The sequence below is a fragment of the Podarcis liolepis genome (assembly GCF_965112155.1).
Source record: "Podarcis liolepis genome assembly, chromosome: 13".
Taxonomy (NCBI): domain Eukaryota; kingdom Metazoa; phylum Chordata; class Lepidosauria; order Squamata; family Lacertidae; genus Podarcis; species Podarcis liolepis.
The window spans coordinates 32,970,958-32,990,970 of record NC_139573.1 but is presented as its reverse complement, the minus strand read 5'-3'; the positions used below and the strand labels follow the sequence as shown (position 1 = coordinate 32,990,970).

The 20,013-nt window shown below is 46.7% G+C and overlaps 1 protein-coding gene across 5 annotated transcripts in view; it reads left to right on the top strand.

Annotated features, from left to right (window-relative positions):
• The window catches only part of ARHGAP23 (Rho GTPase activating protein 23), a 171,602-nt gene that overhangs the window by 109,954 nt on the left and 41,635 nt on the right, over positions 1–20,013 (top strand). For 4 of the 5 annotated variants that reach the window (XM_083469401.1, XM_083469399.1, XM_083469400.1 and 1 more), the window contains exons 3-7: positions 5,051–5,075; positions 7,843–7,935; positions 9,621–9,699; positions 14,236–14,290; positions 18,269–19,871. In XM_083469401.1, the coding sequence (XP_083325527.1) occupies positions 5,051–5,075; positions 7,843–7,935; positions 9,621–9,699; positions 14,236–14,290; positions 18,269–19,871 (1,855 nt within the window). Of the gene's footprint in view, positions 1–5,050; positions 5,076–7,842; positions 7,936–9,620; positions 9,700–12,164; positions 12,294–14,235; positions 14,291–18,268; positions 19,872–20,013 lie in introns of those variants that run through there. The other variant, XM_083469402.1, reaches the window with a different exon arrangement.

The following is a 20,013-nucleotide window of genomic DNA, read 5'->3' as shown; positions in this document are numbered from 1 at the left end:
ATGTCACTTTGACTTGCATATTTCACCCACAGCAGCTCATGATTTTAAAGAGTTCGGTGGAAGTTTCCCCCTCTTCTCTTTTTTTAAAGGATATATTTTGGATAGACCAGTGGAGGCTGGTGCCCATTAGGAATGGTAGGGTGGAAGATAGGAAGAGCAACAGTAGGTGCCTTCTCCTGGCTGAAGAGCCACAGACAGAACATATTTGGAACTCGGTTTCCCAGGCTCTTCAACAGCAGCCACTGCTCTGCACAAGGTTCCAGCCTTAAAGATGCAACCGCCGTCACTAGCCCTGTCTGCTGCTGCCCTTGTTTGACAAGAGCAAGCCTGGGAGAATTGATGGGTAGGGCTGATTTGGGAGGGGGGGTGTTCCTTAATATTATGCCCCTGGCAGAATTCTCAAAGGGGAAAACCCTCCAAACATTTCTTAAAATTTATCTGAGAGCTTGTAAAAACTGGGCTCATTTCCGTAAGATCTGGATAGCACACAGAATGTAATTCTGATGTCCTTATAACCACCTGTGCCATCTCAAGGAATCCTCGCAAATCATGTGCCCTAAATAGAGAGGAAGTTTGCAGAACAAACAGCCCCCAGTGATTCTTGCAAGGGAGTCAAACTGCAGTCTGAAGGGGAAAGATAATAGGCTGCTTGGAACCTCCACCGAGCACCATCGGGGTGGGGATGGAAGTGGTTCTCTGCATGTTCCTACTGAGCCTAGAAGAGTTGTCCAACCCCCCACCCCATGCTGCAAGCTAGCCTCTGTCTCACTGGGAACAGTCAGTAGCTTCATACGTAGCTATATTTAGTGCCTTAATTATGATCCAGGGCCTCTGTGTGCATGGGGTTGTGTGCGAGTGAATTCTGGCTGGAGGGACTGTCCTTGAGATTTTGCCTTCGCCATGGTGTGATGTGAGTTGACAAGACCTAGTGCTCAGAGGAGGAGAGGAGTGAGTTAGGGTTGCAGGAGGGTGTTTTTGTTCCAGTCCTGTGTGACAGACAAGGGGACACTGTGACATCAGGCCCTGGGGAGAGGCCCTTCCTTGTTCTTCTCTCTCGGAGGTGGTTCTCCTGCTGCAGCTCCAGAGATGGACATTCACACTCATGAACAAGAACGAATACATAATTCAGAGTGCCGTGGGAGTCTCTGTTAGGATGAAGGTTAAACTGCATGCGTGAGCAAAGTTAGCAAGCTGCTACTTGGCCCCCCACTCAGTGGAAGCTGGTCCACCAGGTCAATTGGGGGCACTTCCCCACCAGCCCCAGTCTGTTCTCAGTGAGCAAGCGACCTGGCTACTTAAAACCACTCCAAGATCTGGCCCTACCTTCCAGCGTTTTCCTCCTTTTTCACAACATTGCCCTTGTGCAAGTAGCAAGGAAGGAGGATGAAACTAGAATTGGTGCCTGCCATTGGCTCTGGTGCCACCTAGTGTTAGGCTCCCTGCCTCCCACCCTACCAGTCCAATGAGATGGGAGGCTGAGTTCCATCCTGCCTGGGAATGCAGCAGTGTGGCTCCTTAACTTATGTCTTCACTATAATAGGCAGGGGAGAGCTTTCTCTTTATTTCCTTTGCCAAAATATGTTATAGTGACTGATGTAACCACTACTGTTACTTTTCTCTTCCTCCCTCCCTCTCTCTGTATGTGTGTATATGTGTGTATAGAGAGGCATTTCATAATACTGAATAAACTTGGGCTACCCTTTTTGAACACTGCATTCACACAAATGGGCTTAAGTGGCAGCAACTGTGTAATGGGAGTCAAGTGGTCATTCAGCTCCCAGCCAAACACAACGCTTCTGCTGCTAGATGTGCCTGCACATGTGTGCAATTAGAAGGAGGGCAAGTCTGATGGCCACAACCACACCACGACTGGAAGGGCTCAAGTGGTGGCAAGGCTCTGCAGGAGGGGGCTGTGTGGGGGCTCTCTTTCTCAGATATAAGTCTATGTTTATGTGCATATTGAAACTCCGTAAAAACTTCTAATACTGAGTGTGGGGTATACATTCTCAAAAAAAGGAAAGAGGAGTGCTGGGAGCAACCTTTTCTCCTTTTAAAAAGTTCACAGCTGTGGGCATCTTGGGGCAGCATCCCTCAGCAAAAAATGTAGGGCACTGGGTTGATCAGCACAGAAGGAGCACTGCAAGGATTGTCAGTAAGGTGGGGCAACCTGGCCTATGTCCTTTTGTCCTGAATACTGAAGAAATGGGAGGTGGATTGCTGCTTCCTCCTCTAAGAGCTGTGACACGTCATCAGCGACACAGCCAAGCCAAGCTTTGGCTGTGTGCCCCTTTGCAGAATCCCGTTTGTGGGTCAGCTGGAAAGGAATGGGTTTGCTTCTTCACCCATCTTGCACTCATTTTGGGAAAGGATCTTACAGCAAAGAACAGAGAGACCTGCTTTCTTGTGAGTTCAATACTTACCCAGCAGCATCCGTGACCATAACAATCCGAATCCTCTGTCCAGAAAGGACTAAGTCTGCCCTAAAAATTAAACTATGCAAATTGATAAGTTGCTTGTAGCCATGCTTCTTATTCTACTTCCTATTGTTCTTGTTGTTATTTAAAAGCTGTATGTGCATTTGCAAAACTGGGTTCATACTGATGTTTGGTGGTTCGGAGAGGAGGTCAAGTGAGTTGTGGGGAGGCAGATTTTCATCCCCACCCCTAGACAAGAGGTGTTTGTGGGGTTCCCCCGCCCCAGGACATAGCATGTGCTTGCAGTGGTTAACTATTCTATTTCAGGGCTGCTTTGCATTATATGTAATTTTATGCTTAGCATAACTGATACTATCTTAAAAGCAAAGCTGGCCAAGGTTTATATATGGGATAGAAAATTACAGGAAATATTTGGAGGTGGGATATGTATGGCATGGTGTTATAAAGCAACAGGATGAAGAAGACCTGCTAACATGGAAATCTTGCCAGGGTAGCTGTGATTCAACATTGTGGGGAAAGGGGCTGAATTTAAGGTGCAATCCATCGAAAGCAGTTTCGTTTACAGGAGAGAAGGCCGCCTAACCAATGTGGCTTGGAAGTGCTTAAGTGTGGCTAGATTGTGACCTTTGCTGTTTGAACTTCTTTAGTTGAGATAACAGAGCATTGCAGAGTCTTCATGAGAGCCTAGTGGGTGTAGTGGTTAGAGGGTTGGACTTGGACTTGGGAGAACAGAATTCAAATCCCCACACAGCCATGAATCTCACTGTTGGGCCATGACTGCCTCTCAACCTAACTTACAGGGTTGTTGTGAAGGCAAAATGGAAAGGGGACAAACAGTACACACCTCCTTGAGCTCCTTGGAGGAAAGGTGGGAGATCAGTGTAATAATAATAATAATAATAATAATAATAATAATATGCAGGAAGGCTTAAGGTTCAGCCCCCTACAGCTCCAGTTAAAAGGCTCTCCAGTAGCAGAGCTTGAAATGATCCCTGCATGAGATCTATGAAAACTATTGCCTGTCAAGAATGGAGAGTACTGGGGTAAGATAGATCAATGACCTAACTCAGTATAAAGTATACCTTACTCATTTAGGCACTTATGAATAGAAGGAATATGTAAAGTAATAGTTTCAAAACTAGCCTTCAGTTGTAGCTGCAGATGCAGTTACAGCCTAGTCATATATGGGAAGGGCTGTAAATTAGAGATAGAGCCACAGGTTGCACACCACTTGCGTGGACAACACTGAGCTAGATGAACCAATGTCTAGCTATAAGGCAGTTTCCTATCCCATCAGATAAACCATCACAGCAAAGCAATACTTCAGTAGCTACATTAAAGGGTGATGGGTGGCTATATTTTGAAGAGAAGAAAAAACCCAGCCATGTCACAGTCAATGAACTGAAGCATTTAGTCGCTTGAAAAATCAGAAGAGACCTTTTCAGATAGGTGGGTTAATAATGAAGAAACAGTATAGTCAGAGACTGAGAGTATCGAAGCTTACACCTAGTTTATTTTCCACTTTACTGTGGTGCTTATTCCCCCCCCCCTTCCCCAAATCTGGAGGCATTTCAAAATGAAAATGGCATGCAAGATGTATCACAATAAACAATCTATACTGTTTGATTGTTAACCAATGAAAAAGCTTATACCTATTTTAAAAGGTCTATCTCCAGAGCAGGAACATATACAGTATGTCTATGACACGTGGAATTTATAGACATATATTGAAAAATCCGTATCATCCACCCTAATAATCTCACTACGTGCAAAGTCAGGAAAAGCTTGTTCTGTTGTGGCAGTTCATAGCTAGTTGGGTGTCTCCCCCCTGCCAATATCTATTTTCTGTTCTTCAGAGCATAAAACAATGACTTGAAAATATAGACCTGTTCTTGGGAATGACAATTCTAATCAGTTAACTATTGATATAGATAATGAAAGTGAAACATTTTTCTGAACTTGGTCCCAATTTTTGTGAGATTGTCATTATCAGGATATATATGCTTAAAAACCTTGGGCATTAATCTTGAACATTTTGTAAGATAATAGTAGTCATATTTGGGCAATCAGTTCCCTCACATGACAGTTACATGAGGGCTCAAGGAGGCTCACTGCATCTCCCATTCCATGGATTCAGAAAAAGCCTTGAATGAAAGTTTCTCATATTTTTGGAGGTGCATGAATTGGCGCTGCATATGATAAACCTAAAGCAGACTTATCAGCTAATGGATTATAGATCAGAACTTTTTAATGTGGGGGCAGGGGTTGTTAACAAGGGTGCCTGTTATCAACATTTTTGCTAATAGCAATGGAATCATTTTGCAATTTGGAAATTTTGACCTAAGGGAGAAGCATTAGATAGACAAACATATATGCATTTATATGAGGGGTAATGCTGTAAAATCATAGCGAGAATGAATGGGCAAGTTTATATGCCCTTTAATCAGTATCTTCCAAGTAAGGGCCAAACAGTTCATTATGTTCAAAGAAAAAATTCCAGCCACTAGTGGCTGTAGCCAAGAGTGAATTTATTTATTTTTTAAATTGGAAGGGAGGAAGAGGAGGAGATTAAGCAATCCTGGGTGGTCAAATTTTCTCTGTTCTCTCTTTTGTAGGAGGAAGAAAATGGAAACAGAACAGGTATGTATCTGTGTTTCTTTTACTCTAAGTTAGGAGTGGGATTCAGTCTTTTGTGTGCGCAATCAGAATCAGATGTTTTTTTAACTTTTCAAGTGCAAGAATTCACACCCACGATATTTTAACAGTTAAGACATAAGGGATCCTGTTAAGGAATCCTGAGTGTGCATTATTGTTTAAGAACATAAAGACGTACCTTGCTAGAATAAACCACAGACCACCTAGTCCAGACTTCTTTGCAATGATTACTTTGAGAACAGTAGCGAACAATGACATGCACTCTAAACAGGAATGCGTAAAGAATGGCAACGCCAGCAAAATAGCTAGTGAGGAAGCAATCTGTGCTGTTCCATCTAAATTGTGACTTCCAAATGGAAACAGAAAGTTGTGGATTGGCTTACTCTAGACTTTTTTTTAGCTCTCTGGTTTGTAAGGAACCGTGGGATTTTAAGAAAACATGTATGAGACTTCTGGGACATTCCCACAAGACTTTCATTGAACGCATATCTTCCTAACTTGCGGGGAAGTGAATATATTCCTGTATGGCCATGCTGTGAATGGCGAAGAAGACAGGGATGGCCCCCAGAGTAATAACTGAAGGGAGTTCAAAATACTGGTGATTTTTGTTCCATTGTGTACTGCACCTGTGGCCTTCTAGAGGTTTTTGAATTCCCATCGGCCCCAATGGAAGTTAATTACAGTGGGGCTTTTACAGGAGAGCATCCAGTGGATTGTGGGAGTTCTTTCTGTCTCCCACTCTGCTCTCCCTAATGGCACCTAAAAACTGCTTCGTGAGTTGGCTGCCTTAACTTGCTCCATGCAGAGGGCTTCCTTTGCATCTTACTGCTAACAAATCTGTGGTGTCTCTGCAAAGTAGAACCTTGGCAGGGAAACTTTTGTGGTGCATTGCAAATGCTGCTTCTCAGGTCCTCTTTGCATTCTCCACTACCGGAGGAAGAAGCGTATAGCATGACAGTTGTGGATACGGATAGCTTAGTTACCATGATCAGCCATTGTTATTATAATGTGTTATACATGGGGCTGCCTTTGAAAATAACACAGATGTTTTACCTAGTTCAGAATTAGGCTCCAGAAATTCTGTCTTGTGTGGGCAGGTCGAATGGTAGAATGTCTCCAAACAATCCTCACACCAATTCTTAAAGAATTTCACTAGCTGCCTATTTGCTTCCTGACACAATTTAAGGCGATGGTGCTTGCCTATAGAGCTCTAAACAGCTTGCTACCCAAATACCTGAAGGCGTGCCTCCTCCATCACTGCTGGCTAGCACCAATGGTAGTACAGTCCAAGATATCTGCAGGGAACCAGGTTGGCAGAGGCTGCCTTAGTCCGTTCTGGATGCAATTGGTGGAAGCTGGTGGCCATTGAGACTGTTAGGTGTGAAGGACAGAGATGAAAATAGTAGATGGAGCCAGAGCCATTGATAGGCAAAGCCAATGAATTCTAGCCTTCTCTGTCTGTCCCTCTGCCGCCCAACCTGCCCTCCTTCCTTGCTGAGTTTGACAAGGAGAGTAGTAATGAGATTAAGGAGGAAGAAACTGATAACTAGTGCCACCCCTTGGACTAGATGCAAATCAGAAGGCAGGCAGATGGGAGCAGGCTGAGGTTTTTGGGGCAGCGCCTCACTTGCTCTAATGAACCAGACTCCATTCTTGAGTGAATGACTGGGGTTTCCTGGCACAGGAGTTTGAAGGGCAGTCCCAGGATTTCTTCCACTGTAGCTTGAAGGGGGCACAGTCTGCAAATAGCTGAGCTCCAGTGAATAATGCCACTCTTGGCTTCCTTTCCTAGTTGAAGGACAGGTCTGCGACTCTGGTGCCTTGAGGCGGGATTTTGAGCTGAGCAAATCTGATGCCGTCGGAACGCATCACTGCTCTTGATAGAAAAATTTTGCTTTTCTGGGAGCTGCACTCAGTCTCATCCTTTAAGGGGGCAGGCACTGGGGGCTGTGCTCTAGCCAGCTCCAAGGGCTGCTGGTAGTCATGGATGATATGACCGTGCACCCTTTTGGACTGTGTCACGCCATGGCTGTTTTCATGGTAGGTCAGGCCTAAGCTCCCTGGTGAATCTGTCTCATGGGCAACTTCCCAAACCACCTGGGACTTGTGGGCTTGATTCCACTCCCCCACAGAAGACCATGAAAATAAGTACAAGAGCCATTAGGATTTCTAGCATTCCTTATTTAAAGTGCTCGTTATAAGTCACTTAAATGATGTTCTCCTCCTACATGTACGTACCCGAACCTGAAGATCCTCTTCAGAAGGGAGGTGAAGAGAGGTGGGTGACTACAAAGGAAGAGGGCCTTCTCGGTGGTGGCACCGTAGTTATGGAATACCCTCCTCAGGGAGGATTGCTTGGAGACATTCTACCAGTAGCAGATGATCTTCCAACAGCTGACTCACTGCTGAAGAAGAGGAGGAGATGGGAGAGAGGTTGGCACAGTGGAAATACATGAGCAGGAGCACCAGATTGGCTATTGTTTTTATGGCCTTTTCAGCACGGAGCAAATACATTTCCATTCACCCAGGCCAAAGCATCCCTGGCTGGCTTTAAAGTGGTTTTAAATAAACCTTATGCTCTCACTGTTTCAGCGTGGTTTTACGCCGAGCTGTTTCTGTTGCTATAATAAGCAATTAATATTATTGTTTTTGTTTTATGAGCTGCTTAGAGAATTTTGTTGAATTGCCAGACATCCAGATTTAATAAATAATAATATCAAAGCACTGTCTCGCTTTCTCTCCATCACTTAAGGCCCCTCCCGGAACCGCCTGGAACCCATGGACACCATCTTTGTGAAAAGTGTGAAGGAAGATGGGCCGGCACACAAGGCTGGCCTCCGAACAGGTGAGAGAAGGGACTTCTTTTAAAATACATACGAGAGAAGGGACGCGGGTGGCACTGTGGGTAAAACCTCAGTGCCTAGGACTTGCTGATCGTAAGGTCAGCGGTTCGAATCCCCGCGGCGGGGTGAGCTCCCGTCGTTTGGTCCCAGATCCTACCCACCTAGCAGTTCAAAAGCACCCCTAAGTGCAAGTAGATAAATAGGTACCGCTTAATAGCGGGAAGGTAAACGGCGTTTCCGTGTGCTGCGCTGGTGCTGGCTCGCCAGTTGCAGCTTTGTCACGCTGGCCACGTGACCCGGAAGTGTCTTCGGACGGCGCCGGCTCCCGGCCTCTTGAGCGAGATGAGCGCGCAACCCTAGAGTCGGTCACGACTGGCCCGTATGGGCAGGGGTACCTTTACCTTTACCGTGGTACCTCGGGTTACAGATGCTTCAGGTTACAGATGCTTCAGGTTACAGACTCCACTAACCCAGAAATAGTACCTCGGGTTAAGAACTTTGCTTCAGGATGAGAACAGAAATTGCCCAGCGGCAGCGTGGCAGCAGCGGGAGGCCCCATCAGCTAAAGTGGTACCTCAGGTTAAGAACAGTTTCAGGTTAAGAACGGACCTCTGGAGCGAATTAAGTTCTAAACCCGAGGTACCACTGTACATTGTTTTATTTGGATGCCGCCTTTCCATAGTTCAAACTACTCTCAAGGAGACTTACGACATGGGGGGAAAAAACGCAATTACAAGTAACAAAAGTAGTCATAAACAATAAATTAAAGAATAAAAAAATACGGAACTGATCCAAACAATTTCCACACAAATCATAAGGGGATCTAAAATAATAAAATTTTAAATCAATAGCAGCAACCCCCCAATTTAGGTTACTCCCCTGATGATGTCTGCAGCAGTACCCAGAGATCCATTCTCATTGGCTGGCTAGTTTTTGACTGATTCTACCCGTTTTCTTTTACCTGAGCCATTTCTTGGTCTTGTGCATGGCCCTGTTCAGCCTGAAAGCATGGGAGCACAAAGTTTGTCGGGCCTGGAGGGCATGCTGCCTCCACCCCAACCCTCCTGCGTTGAGGGGCAAGGTCCTAAGTGGGTTTTGGCTAAACATCGCTGCAACTGAGAACCTCGCCTTAACAGGGCTCATGATCACTAAGAGACTTCCAAGTGCCTGAATGTGCTTAGAACCCCCTTCAGGCTTTCCCGCTCAATGCAGCCCTGTTTAGAGAAGTTTTTAATGTTTGATGTTTTATTGTGTTTTTAATATTCTGTTGGGAGCCGCCCAGAGTGGCTGGGGAAACCCAGCCAGATGGGCAGGGTATTATTATTATTATTATTATTATTATTATTATTATTATTATTAAATGGGAGCCCCCTCCCCCAAGGACACATTGGGTGTCCTCATTCTTTCAGACTGAATGTGTGGCTACAAATACATTGGTCACTCACCTGCATATTTTTATCATAATCAATCCTGGTTTCAAAACCCAGCTTTTCTTGGTGCAGGTCACCTCAGCAAAGACCTTTGGTATTTTAGACGTCTTTCCTTTTTAAAAATAAACCTGTCCCTGCTCCCTTCCCTTCCATACAGGGTGAGATTTATAATAAAGCAAAACAAATCCTGAATTGCTTGCCTCCTGTCCGCTTTTGTGTTGGTGGGCCTTTTTCTGTTAACCTGTCCTCTTCTGCAGGGGACCGTCTTGTCAAAGTGAATGGCGAAAGCATCATCGGGAAAACCTACTCACAGGTCATCGGCCTCATACAGAACTGGTGAGTTAATCTCCTCCATCTTTCCCCTTACAGACATTTCAAGGAACACAGGCTGGTCTTTGAAACTGCTACCTTTTCTCTTTCACAAAACGTTTCAGTGGGGGTTTTTTTTTGGGGGGGGTGTATTTTGGCCGGAGAGAGAGCTTAATTGAGATACTTCACCCATTTTATTTATTTTAACACATTTACAACCTGCTCTTCCATGTTAGCCACGATGGCTCTGTTCTACCAACACTGTTGAAGGCAGTACAGTGGTACAGACTCTGCTAACCCAGAAATATTACCTCAGGTTAAGAACTTTGCTTCAGGATGAGAACAGAAATTGTGCTCCAGTGGCGCGGCGGCAGCAGGAGGCCCCATTAGCTAAAGTGATGCTTCAGGTTAAGAACAGTTTCAGGTTAAGAACAGACCTCCAGAACAAATTAAGTTCTTAACCCGAGGTACCACTGTATGCCTCTGAATACCAGTTCTTGGGAATCACAAATTGGGATGGTGCTGCTGTGCTTGGTTCCTACTTTTCAGACTTCTCAGTGGAACCTGGTTGGCCGTTGTGAGGAAAGAAGGCTGGAGTAGAAGGGCCTCTGGTCTGATCCAGTTCAGGGCTCCTCTTTTGATCTTACATATAATTCCTGGGTGGTATTTTGCCCTCTGGGTGAGCTTCTGTATAAACTCAGATGGTTGCTGAAATGATTTAATAGTGTACACACACACAAAAGCATGAGTCTCTCCTTTATTCGATTTTAAAATGGGCCAGTGTCTTTGCCTTGGGCGTCTTGCCCAAGTACCCCTCCCAAGCACGTGCCTTCATTGCTCCAACTTGTAGTGCTCTTTATAATCCGTCTGTCGTGTTTGCCACATTCTCTGCTTTCTCCACCTCAACTCCGCTCGTTCTGATCGTCAGGCGGGCAGCAGCTGTTTTATATCCCCTGGCACTGCAACTGGTTTTCTCACAGGGACGTTGTTTGTCTGGTGATAACCATATGAGCCCCCACTTCATTGGGCCTTCTGGGACAAACCTACCATTTGAGTCCTCCTCTCCCAGAACTCTTTCCATCGGCAGCCATTTCCACCGGGCTGCATCTGATGGAGAGGGACAGACAGCAGAGCCCACATCACCTGTGACCAACAGCCATTTTGGCTCCCAGAACTGTCTCCTTGGTGGTAATTCCAGCTAGGAAACTAGGTTCCTGAATTTCTTTGCTTTCCTCCGCATTCCCTTTTCTCTTTTGTATTGTGGTTCTTGCAAGATTGTAAGCCTGTGGTCAGACATGCCTTAAATAATAATAATCTGTGTACAGTGACAATAGGAACCCTGCTCTAGAACTTTTTGCCTGGCGTATTCTTGGAGCAGAACTACACGGGGCTACGAATGAAAATGACATTTTTGCCCTCAATCTCCCTGTCTCGCCTCTGTTCAGCACCTGCTGTTGATGGGCAGCGTAATTGGTGTGGTGACATCAGCACAAAGAGCGAGGAATCCAAATCCCATGTTTGTTATAATGTATAGTTTTGTTCAGTGCTTTTTTCGGGGGGGGGGGGGTTACACAGGGGTACGCATACCCCTAAACATTTTGTGAATCTTTGTACTTTTTTCCATTTACTGTTTTTAATTTTTCCCAATTTGAACTATAAAATGGTGATTTTCTGGAGTCAAAATGAGAGTAAAGGTAAAGGTAAAGGTACCCCTGCCCATACGGGCCAGTCGTGTCCGACTCTAGGGTTGTGTGCCCATCTCACTTAAGAGGCCGGGGGCCAGCGCTGTCCGGAGACGTGGCCAGCGTGACGAAGCTGCTCTGGCGAGCCAGCACCAGCGCAGCATATGGAAACGCCGTTTACCTTCCCGCTATAAAGCGGTACCTATTTATCTACATGCACTTAGGGGTGCTTTCGAACTGCTAGGTGGGCAGGAGCTGGGACCGAAAGACGGGAGCTCACCCCGCCGCGGGGATTCGAACCGCCGACCATACGATCGGCAAGTCCTAGGCACTGAGGTTTTACCCACAGCGCCACCCGCGTCCCTTAAAATGAGAGTACCCTTAAACATTTTTTAAAAGAAAAAAAAAGCACTGATTTTGTTCTTGTAATCTATAGATTCTAGTTCCTCAGGTGACTTAAGTTAGCTTGTGTCTGATGATGTTTACAGGCACTTCTCTTAAACAGCTCTTGTGAAAATGTATCACTTCCCCTGACCAGGGGGAGGCGCTGCATTCAGCACTTAAAATTTGACCTGTTCCTGAAGCAAAGAGAAAAAAATGGCCTAATAAGAGGCACTGCCTCACTGTGTTTTGTAATGTGGCATTGAGCTCTATTAGCCTTCAGAATTGCGTATGGGACGTGGGGAGGCCAGACTAACCTGAGAAGGGGACCTAAATATAGCAAATGGGGAACGTGTAAAACGAAATCAATCCAGCCAGGAACTATATATATAAAATGCCTGGCCCAGAAGCATCAAAGGCGTGTGGAGGGGGGGGGGGGACCTAGCCAGGGGAAAACAGAGAGAGACGCAGAGAGAGGACAACTCTGCAGACAAGCTGCAAAAAGCAATCATAAAGGTTGCCCGTCAGATGACTTGCAAGGCTTACAAGAAAAGTTTGGTAAGAAAAGTTTCTGGCTTGAGGCCCTCTTCTCAGTTGTCTGGGAGTGAATTGACGGGGTGGGGGGGGGGTGAGGAACTGGAAAATTTCTGAAAGCCTGGCTGCCATGAAATCTAGGGCTGACGCCTGAAATTTTGGAAATATTTTCCCCCATCTCTGAGGGAAAGGAATGGCCGTCTTTTTCCACCTGAGGTAAAGGGGAGGGGAAATAATTAACTGGGTGTGTGCGCGCGAAGAACAAAGCTTAAAATGGGCAAAACTAGGACGAGCCTGGCCAGGCCTCAGTGGTTCACGGAAAGAGGCAATCTTGCCAATGCGTTAGATTGATTAAACTGCTATTAATTATTCTGGACTGCTCACTGAAGAAATAGTTTGTAGTGTGGCCTTGCCCTCCAGATGTTTTAGACCGCTGCTCTCCTCAGCCCCAGCCAGCGCAGCTGTGGGAGTTGTAGTTCAAAACATCTGCAGGACACCAGACGGGGGGTTGTAGTGTAATGGGTCGCGGAAGGCTGTTGCAGCGTTGAGCTGTGAGCCAGGAGAGCCTTCTGTTTAATTTCACCTCAGCTTTGGAGTTACTAGGCCTGAGGACCTAAGTAGATATTGTGGAGGGCTGTTTCTGACTCATGTCTGCCCCCCGCACATCCCCCTGGTAACTTCTAGTAAAAGAAACATGAGATGTGATGTCAAAGAGTCATCAGGGCAGAGACTCAGCCCCTGGCATTTCCCGTGGAAAGACGTCACATGGCAGGGCTAGAAAACAACTCTTGTGACTTGAGGGGCTGCTGCTGAGTCAGCCATTGGGCTTGACGGGTTGCTCTTCTTAAATGGTGTGAAGCAGCTTCTTACAGCAGAGACGGGGAACATGTGCCTCCCCCCCCCCCCAGATGTCACTTGTGTGCAGCTCCCATCAGCCTCAGCCAGTATGGCCAAATGGATGGCAATAATGGGAGTTTCCAGTCCAACACCACCAGGAGGCCACCAGGTTCCCTGTCCTTGCTTTACAGTTTAGGTTAGGACCACCTTCCTCCTCATCTGTGCATTAAAACATCATTAGAAACCTTTCTCTGGGTGTTTCCCCTTTCTGAAGTCAGGAAGGCCTTTTCGGTGGTGGTACCGCATTTATGGAAGGCTTGTTTGGTGCTCCTATTTTTGCACCAAAGACCTTTCTATTTTCTCAACTGCTTTTTAAAACATAAGCCAAAATTGGTTTCGCTGTGCCACCTTGGTTCTAATTCTGTGATGCCTCTGTTGGTTTTTTTAAATGTCTGCTGTTTAAAATCAAATTTGTTTTGTTGATTATCTTGCTTTTAATTGTTAGTATTCCTGAGAGTATTTAGTCTTGAGGATGGGACTTAAAGTTTCATCAAACACACAGCAATAAATAAATAAAAACTGTTAAAATTAGCTTTCCAGTTTGATGAGGGGGTGGCTAGAGGTGCCCCCTGGTGTGGCTTCCTTTTCCACCCCACCCCAACCCATGGCATTGGGCATTTTCACTTTTCAGTGCCTGCTAAAAACATTTGTGTTTAGGCAAGCACATTCAGACAAGCCCTAAACGGCTTCAGCCCTTTATATCTGAGGGAGCATCTCTATCCCCATCGTTCAGCCTGAACACTGAGGTCCAGCTCTAAGGGCCTTCTGGTAGTTCCTTCACTGCGAATAGTGAAATTACAGGGAACCAGACAGAATGCCTTTTCAGTAGTCACCTCTACCCTGTGGAGCACCCTCCTGGCAGATGTCAAAGAGTTTAACAACTATATGGTTTTTTTTTGGTAGACATCTGAAGGCAGCCCTGTTTCAGGAAGCTTTTAATGCTTGATGGTTTTCTCCCACCTACTTTAGGAGTTAGGTCGGGTGGTTTGAATACATTTAATTCCTATTCGTCACTAAACTGTGTTTGTTTGTTTTTTTCCTTTTGCAAAATTCTGTCTCCTCATTGCAGTGAAGATGCTTTGGAGCTCTCCATCATGCCCAAAGATGAGGATATTCTACAGCTGGTGAGTGTCTTACTTGATGTTCTCCTGGTGGTGGTTTTTGCTGAGCTGCATGAAGAGCAGCTTGGACTTGCTGAAATGTCCCCATGTTGATTAAGGAGCTCAGCACAGAAAACCAAAAGAGCCTGTGTTACTAAAGTGTGGATCATTTTATTCTCACGGTACAGTCGTCCCTTGGAAGTCGAATGGAATCTGTTCCAGAAGTCCATTCGACTTCCAAAACGTTCAGAAACCAAATTAGGGCTTTTGATTGGCTGCAGGAAGCTCCAATCCGTTCACAAAGAATGTTCACAAACTGGAGCAATTGGTTCCAGGTTTGCAGCATTTGGGAGCCAAAACGTCCGAGTTCCAGGACGTACAGAATCCAAGGTACGGCTGTAATTAAAAACACCCTGCCCTGCACTTTTCATTATACATATGAGCAAAATTTTCTTGATTAAAATTTTGAAAAAGTGTGTGTGTGTGTGTGTGTGTGTGAGAGAGAGAGAGAGAGAGAGAGAGAGAGAGAGAGAGAGAGAGAAGGAGAAAGAGAGAGAAAATTGATAAAGCTTGCCAGCTGTAAATTGAACATCCTCAGTCTGAAGTGTGCAAGCCCAAGCCTTTTAGGGCATTACAGGCTCAAAGCAGCACTTTGAATTATCCTGGAAAGACAATGCTGATGTAGGAACATGGATGCTGTTGGTTCTTGGTGACCTCCAGAATTGGCCCAGGGCAACTTAGGAATTGTGCTGAGCAGCTCTCTTACAAAGTTTGTCGCAAAGGATCACAGCCACAGAGGCAGTTACTCTCAGTTGAGGTGTAAGGAGCCGGCCACCCGAAGTTGCTTTTGCTTTTTCCACATCTCGTACAGCAAAGGAACCTTTGTGTGGGTTTCCCTCTGCCCTGGTGCCTCACAGGGGTGTGTCAGCATTCCTGTGGTGCGAAAGCCGGCTGGGCCAGCCAATGGGAGAACCCTGGGCTACAGAGTGACTCTTGACAGGATGCACGGAAAGGAATTCTCTCGGCTCTCTATATCCCTCCCACATCAGGACGTCCCCCAGTTCTCTCTCTCTCTCTTTTAAAAAAGCAAAACTTAAAAGGAAAGATTGAGAAAGAGAGGAAATATTAGCTTGGACGTCAGAGATTCCCAGGGGAAGGGAGGACTGGTCTTTTTTGAAGAGAGGAGAGAGAAAAGAGAGAGCAACAAAAGATACAGGACTATAAACACAGCGGCGAAGGAAGCAAAGGTAGTAATTTTATATTGTGTGCATTCTGTCACTATTAAAAATAAACATTGTGGGTATCTTTGGCCAGATCTATTGGCCTGAAAAATGGAGCAGAGTTTCTTTGGCAGGCAAAAATGTCCTGATTTTTAGCTAAGTGGCAAGAGGGTGTCATGTCATCCCTGCTCTAACTAGAATGGGGTTCCAAATGGATTTTGTCTTCTTTGCCACAGTGTCCGAAGTTTGGCAGGGGATGGGGGCGAAGGGTTTTGTTAGTGCCAGGGATACTGTTCTCTAGCAGCTGATGAAAAACACGTATGGCCCACAGTAACACTCTTCTTTTTTCTTCTATTATTTTCTTTTCGTTCAGTCTTGTCATCGGCTGCCTTAACAAGGAGGCTCTTGCTACTCCTTTCAGCCGAGGCTTTGTTTCAGACATAGCTCCTTTTTTGGATCTTGGCGAGACCTTGGCCAGAAATGTGGTTTCTTCTAACAGAGGCAGGATTCCAGTGTGACAGGAGGGCTGGGCCAGGAGCAGCTATGAACCTTTGGGTCCTTAGCGTGATGTCCAGGCGTAGATTCTAGTGAAGGTGCCCTAGCAAAGGTTTAAGGTGGGAGGATGAAGAAAAGGGGCATCCATATATGCTTGAAATGGTGAAGGGGAAGAATGGGAGCTCTTTCTCTTTACCCTTCCCACCCATCTCTGTTTGACTCTGGCAAGGCCTCTCTCAGTGAGGAGCAGCTTGTTTTTCCTTCTGCACACAAATTGCATCCTGGGATTCTATCCTAGCTAGCAGTGCTTCAGATGTGGGCATGAGTCAGAATGAGTACTTTTTTTTCCTTTCATTCTTGGACACACCAATATCTGCAATCCCCCACCCCCACCCCAATTTAAGACATAACAAATTCAGTCCCCATCCCTAGCTTCTCCACTTTCATTTTGTTTCTGGAAAACCTTCCATTTTTATTTCTCAACTTTCCTTAAACTCAAACCACCAGAGAAGCCTGGTGATTCGTGAAGAGTGAGCCTGCTTTAGCGTTAGAGGCATGTTTTTGTCATTGCATGGTCGAAGGAATAAAAGAAATGTGCAGTCTCATATCTGAATCCTAAACATTCTTACCTGCAGCCTCTCTGACGGCTTTAGAAGTTAACAAGGACACTTCTAGCAGGTTCAGATCTAGCCACCCTCCTGTCTGGTGGTCTCCATTCCATGTTTCCATTGGCCAATTGCTTGCCCAGAGAACTAGCAAGGAAGCAACCTTCAGTGGTTTTTAGCTTGCTGACCACTGCCAGCTCACTGGCCCAACCAGTGGAACAAGAGGGCAGGTTGGGGGGGAGGGCTGTAGTCCTGGGTCAGAGGTCAGCCTGTGTCTCCCCAAGCCAGGTGCCTACCCCTATCTTTGTGTTTCCTCAGCAAACAAAGCTTTGAGGACATGCGTTTGCTGATGTAATGCCTTTGAAGAGCCAGGTTTGTTATGTGGGGAGGGGCAAAGAAAGGCTTGGGTGAGATACACACCTGCACAAATACATCCTTTGTATAAATACTTATATGGGCTAAAAGCCCCCTTGCTGCTACCATTGCCTGAAACGGCCGTGATTGCACAGAATCTTGTGGATTTGCAAAGATGGCTGTAAGTTAGGGGCAGGGAAGCTGTGACCCTCCAGATGTTGTTGGGGGACAACTCTCATCAACTCCTAGCTAGCTTAGACAACAGTTAGGGGTAAGGGGAGGTTTAGTCCAGCAATGTCTGGAGGGTCACAGCTCCTGATTCACTGCTGTAATCAAAGTAGTATTTTCTCTCTTTTTTCTATTTTTGGCTGCTGCTGGTGGGGAATTTCTCAAAGCATGGAGAGGTTCTAGTTTGGCATGGAGGCTGCAGATATAGAGTAGTTTAGGAAGCGGTGGAAGAGTGCAAGGGAACCGAAGTAATGTTGCTTATGAAGGAGGGGGAGAAACTCAAAAAAGGGGGCTATGGACTGTTGATAGGGTGTGTGTGTGTGTGTGCAGAGCATTACAAAGGAGTGAATATCACTTTTTTCTTCTAAAAATATGCTTGATCATTTGCTACAGGACTCTGGAATGTGTGTAAGGTCAGCATCTGGTTTTGCTAGAGGGCCACTTTGAAAAGGGGCTGGGAGGCGATTAGCCAAACTTATGAGCACTCTGCCTGCAATTTCTGTTTTTATAGCCCCAACATCCCTCCAGGTTCCTAGGTTTGCAGCTGGAGAACAAGGCAGCACACTTGGGGGGGGGGAGGCAGGGAGAAGACACCATCAGTTGCTAACCCCTACCATATAATAATGCTAGTGTACTCAGCCACATATACTAATTTCTCTGTTTTGTAGGGCACATTTAAGGACCAACTCCTTGCATGTTGCATCCTGTTTGCCTGTGTAGATAAACAGTTGCCTTTTTAAAACAAACAAACAAACAAACAAACACAAACCAACCAACAAATCAACCAACCAACTAACTAACTAACTGTGTTTTTATTTATTTTTCAAGCTACAGAAGGCACATTTTGAGAAAACATTCATTACAGCAGTAAACGACAAACAACTTGTCCCAATAAAATCATACACTTTTGTCACTCTACATGCTAGTGTTTTGTTTATTACCCTAAAATGCACATTTCCCAGGAGTGTTGGGTGGATCCCTTCCGCAGTCTGAACAATGTATGTGTTCAATAAACATTTGCCATAAAACAGTTCCCTCTTGATAGCTCAGCTACCTGTCCAGCCCTTACCCATTTTTTTCTATTTTTCCTTCTTTTCTAGGCATATTCTCAAGATGCCTACTTAAAGGGCAATGAACCATACTCTGGAGGGGCCCAGAGCATCCCTGAGCCACCACCCATTTGCTACCCTCGCAAAACATACCCGTTCCAGTCGAAGGCCTCTCCTCGGGATGTCCCAGCAGCTGAGACGTACCAAGGACAGCAGGTGGACAACAGACAACCCTACCATTCGGGGTCTTCAGGCCCATCTTCTCCTTTGAGCAGCACTGCGGTCCAGCGTATCCCCCCCACTGCTTGGGCTGAGTCCACACAGAACTTCAGCAGCAACCATTCCAGCCCCGCCCACCGCACAGAGGAGGTCCAGTATGGAATGACCCAGAGGGTGCCTGTCACAAGGCCCATCCCAGCTTCCGGCTCCTTTTCCCGCTACTCCAACAGCAGTTGTCCGGGTTCTATAGCCTCCCCCTTGCCTGAGAGGTACTGTGCCCCCCCTGCTCCCTCTATGCCCAACCACGCTTGCTATGGACCCCCTAAACAACTCCCCGACCACCGCGCTCATGGCGGGTTGAAGGATGCTCCCCGCGAGGGCCGGCCCTCCCGGGACTGTGCCGGAACCGGCCCCAAATCTGTCAGCCGCCTAGAATGCCAGCAGGCCCTGTCCAACTGGATCTCGAGCCAAGTGCCGCGGCGAAGCTCTTCGGAGGAGCGCCGCTGCGCCATGCCGCCTCGCTACCGGAGTGTCTCGCAAGACCGACTGGGGGACGCCCCGGCCTCCCGGGGCTGGCCTCACAGCGCTTCTCAAGACACTTTAATCCAGTCCTCTGCACACGACAGCTGGAGTTACCGAGCTCGATCGGATAACTACCTGGTGAAATATGGGCAATCCTTGGAAGCTCTTGAACAAGGTGCTTTGATTTCTCCTAGATATGAGAGGTGTATGTGGTCACCGGACAGGTTTTACCGGCACGGGCAAGTTAATCGAGCCCAGCCTAGCCACCCAGGTTCCTATATCCCTTCTGCCTCTTCCAGGGATCCGCCTCCTGCACATGTGCAGAAACACCCTTCCCAACCCAACCTCCAGAGCATCAATGACTCTGGGTATATTGGTTACCGGAGCTACAGCCCTTCGTTCCAGCGCAGGACTGGCTTGCTCCATGCCCTGTCGTTCCGGGATGCTACTTTTGGTGACCTTCCGACCATTAATATTTCCCAAAGGCAAGGAAACCACTCGACGCCACCTTACGTCGAAAGGCCTTTGCCCACTGCCGTGCTCCCAAGTGCCTCTGCTCCTTGCCCGGACCCTCCCTTGGGCAGTAGCCCAGAAATCCCCATGGACCAAAGACCAGCCAAGCAAGAGAACGGCACGAGGCCTCTGGAGCGGGCTTCTCCACCTCAGCCCACGGAACGGTTGCAGCCCGAGGCCGAGGAAAGGAGGGACGAGGTGGTTCTCCGGCAAAAGCCCCCAACTGGACGCAAAATGCCTCCTCCTGCGAGACAGATGAACTTTGTCTTCCCGGACGACATGAAGGAAACAGACATTTGCGATCCCCCTCCGCCGGCGCTGGCAGCCGGTAAAGAGAACAAGCGGGGAGTGGCCCCATTGGCTACGCCAGAGGATTCCCTAGCGTCCATTCCATTTATTGGTAAGTGGAGAATGCAGGTTGCTGTGCTTGGGGAAGAGGCTCTGGACCAGAGTAGAGTTACCGCAGAGTTTTCCCTAGTGCAAAAATGGCAGGGAAGTCTGAAGTTTCGGATAAGTCAAATGAAGTCATCTAAGGAGTATTC